Source organism: Primulina huaijiensis, chromosome 13 (genome assembly GCF_012295235.1).
Source record: "Primulina huaijiensis isolate GDHJ02 chromosome 13, ASM1229523v2, whole genome shotgun sequence".
NCBI lineage: Eukaryota > Viridiplantae > Streptophyta > Magnoliopsida > Lamiales > Gesneriaceae > Primulina > Primulina huaijiensis.
In genome coordinates this window covers 2,524,285-2,527,848 of record NC_133318.1, presented here as the reverse complement: position 1 = coordinate 2,527,848, position 3,564 = coordinate 2,524,285, and the positions used below count along the sequence as shown (strand labels likewise).

The 3,564-nt window shown below is 37.7% G+C and overlaps 1 protein-coding gene across 1 annotated transcript; it reads left to right on the top strand.

The window, feature by feature from the left end:
• Positions 1–1,131: 1,131 nt before the first annotated feature.
• Positions 1,132–1,719, top strand: LOC140991860 (uncharacterized). Its single transcript, XM_073462020.1, has one exon. The coding sequence runs from the start codon at positions 1,132–1,134 to the stop codon at positions 1,717–1,719; it is 588 nt and encodes a 195-aa protein (XP_073318121.1).
• Positions 1,720–3,564: the final 1,845 nt, after the last annotated feature.

Genomic DNA, 3,564 nt, shown 5'->3' with positions numbered 1-3,564 from the left:
GAATTCATTGATAAGGAGCTAGTACTTTATTGTTGCCTACCAAGTATTTGTTAAAATGCCCAAATGAAGTTCCGTATGATTAAAGCCAAGGAATGATAGTAATTCATGCATGTCATTGGCCAATCACATGATTATGAAGTATCTCTCATAGTTTTGATATTTATATCAAAGAGATACTTGCCACAGGTCACAGGTCACATCACTGTCATTTCCTTCCTTTAATTCATGACATGATACCCTTTAAATTGGTTTGAGACTTATGATTCATTCTTCATTGTCATTTCCAAAAACGCCATTGCCATAGCCATGTTTTAAGCCAAAGCTATATGTATGTAATTGCTACGTACAACTTTCTATTTACTGAGTTTATTCTCATTCCAGTTAATGTCATGTGATGCAGGTGATAAAAAGGACTGAAATGGATTGTTCGAGGCGGGAGAAGTCATATAAAATGCCATGGGAAAGACTTTTTGGTTATGTCACTTTAAATTGTGGTGGAGTGAACATATGTAAAGCTTTAAATATCATGTATTTTGGTAATGAATTATGGGAAAATTTTGTATTGGCTTTTGCTTATGTATAGATAATATGTTGTGACTAGTAATGTTGCTAGATTTAAAAAAAAATGGTTATAATGTAAATGCTATTTAGTACTTTTCCTTTTAAATGAAATGCTTCCGCGTACGTTATTTTTATTAAATGTTATTGTCATGGGAGTGGGTTGTTTCAATTGGTATCAGAGCCAGGTTCTTGGACCGTATATGACTTCTTCTACCTAGGACAATCTGGTATGTTTTCGATCCTGCATCTATTGATTTTAACATTGAGCGTTGATCCTATTTCATTGTTATTGATGTATTTTTCTTCTTATCTATGTTAAAGTGAGCTTATGTGTAGGAAATGCCTCCTAAACGAAAGGTTACTGAAGGGGATGATAGGACCCCTACCACTGATAGGACTACCAATGTTGTAGATGAATTCAGTAAATTAATACAAGAACGGGAGAAAGTTCATGGTGAACAAATTCAACAGTTGTTGAGCCTGCATACCTCAACCCAGGGTCATGGTCAAGGAAGGGGACAGAGTAAAGTGGAAAGCACTGAAGGTAGTTCTTATGACGTATTTAGGTGAATGAACCCTCCCGAATTTGTTGGCAGTCTTGATCCACTGGTAGCTCTTGAGTGGGTCAAGTCACTGGAGGCCATCTTTGATTACCTGAAGTTCAATGATAGAGACAAGGTGAGCTGCGCAGTCTTTATGTTGGTCAAAGCAGCACGTATTTGGTGGGAAGCCACCAAAGTTACAGTTACTGTTCGTGAATTAAAGTGGGATGAATTCAAGGAGCTATTCTACGTCAAATATTTTTCACGAGAGGTTAGAGCTAAGAAAGTGAAAGAATTTCTCGAGTTGCGACAAGCTGCCATGACTGTCAATGAATATACTTTCAAATTTGAAGAAGGATGTGTCTTAGTTCCTTTTATTGCCGAGAATGATAAAGATAAAGGAGAGCACTTTCGTCGCGGTTTGAGACCCGAGATTCGAAGAGATGTTCACATGGCTAAAGTGGTGACATACCAAGACATTGTTGAGAGAGCACTATTAGCTGAACTTGATGAACGAGAGATTGAGAAGGAACGACAGTTGAGAAGGCAAGCTTTGCAAGCTAGAGGGCAAGGGACAAGCGCTAGTACTCGAGGTGGTTACAAAAGGGAAAGGTAAGATGGAGCAACACAATAAACCTTCTGTGCCTACTTCGGGTACGGAGCGACCGTTATGTCCCAAGTGTGGCAAGCCACACAAAGGCGAGTGTTTGGTTGGGAGTGGCCGATGTTATAGATGCAAAGAAATGGGGCATACAGCACAGAAATGTCCTCTCTCCTCTGACAAAGGAAAAGTTCAAGGCAGAATCTTTACGATGACAAAAGAAGGAGCCAATCCTGATTCTTCAGTCATATCAGGTAATATTCTAATATCTGGCAAGGAAGCACTTACATTGATTGATACCGGAGCAACTCATTCTTTTATGTCTGAAGTATTTATGCTCTCCTTATCTTGCGAGCCTACTATTATGCCTTTACAATTCACTATTATGTTGCCATCTGGTGATGAGATTTGTCCTACTAGTATTCTTACGGCATGTCCGGTACAGATGGGTACGAGATTGTTATATGCTGATTTTATTGTGATTCCGATGGTTGCATTTGATGTTATGTTGGATAATGCCTATTTTCATGTTACTTTAAGTTATGTATTTTGTTTATCAAATATTTATCCTCTGCTTCTTATATTATGTCTCATGTGGTTTGTGAAAATATAGGAACGCTCAAGTTATGACTTTGTTTTCGGTGTCTCAATGAAGGTGATGTAGCGAAAGAAGCATATATTATTGAAGAAGTACTATCTTTTAAGGTTACCATATTGATTTGGCAGCTTGCAGACCTTTGTGGAGCAGAGATTTTGTGGCCATAAATGGTTATCGGGCAAGTAACCTGCTGCAAGTGCAACCATATCCATTTGCACAATCTTAACAAAGTAAATTTCAAAGAGTAAAAAATAAGATAATATAGAAAAAACCATGGAAAATGGAATGAAACAACTCATGATTTTCTTTAAGAATATCCTCTGAATTTCAAAGAGTAAAAAATAAGATAATATGAAAAAACTATGGAAAATGGAATGAAACAAGTCATGAATTTCTTTAAGTATATCCTCAAAACTAATCATAATGCTTATGATTTATGAACATGTTATATCCCAAGTCACTTTCTGTAGTACACAAAACCCTGTTCCGTAGCTACACCTTTTTCTTCATAAATTTACGTTTAGATCAATCCCTTTTCAATGTCATTCCGAAAATCTGAGTTTTGAAATCCAGCCTGAAAAAACAATTTTGTTTGTTTGTTTTTTCAAATCACGGGCTCAATAGAACATGGAAAGGGATAAAAAAAAATTTCTAACAAATTCTCTTTTTTCTTCTTCTTGCTCAGTTTTCAAGATCTTAGTCAAATATGAATCTGAAAGATGGCAGCATAGTTTTGAACTAAATGTGCAACGGGGGAACCAACCCTTGTTCCACCAGCTGATGAAACAGTAAAGGGCCCCTACTTCTTGTCGAATCTTGATCAGAGCATAGCAGTTATCGTGCGCACAATCTACTGCTATGAATCAGGGAAGAAAGGCAATGAAAATGTTGGTGAAGTTGTGAAGGATGCATAGTCAAAAGTCCTCGAGGATTACCATCCACTCGCGAGGCGTCTCACGATCGGTTCCGATATGAAATTTATAGTGGATTGCACTGGAGAAGGAGCTGCCTTTGTTGAAGCTGAGACAGATTGTGAAATGGGAGCATTGGGAGATTGTACGAGGGTTGATCAAGAGACACTTGGGAACCTTGTTTATGAAACTTCTGGTCAGAGAGGGCTTGGGTTGGTCAACCTGGTGCCACCGCATATAGCCAGTTGAATAGGGCCCCATTAAAATTGGTGTATATTATGTTAATGGGTTGGGTATTTGTGTTTATGGATTTTGTCTTCAAATTCTTTAAAATTTAATAATGGGCCGAAC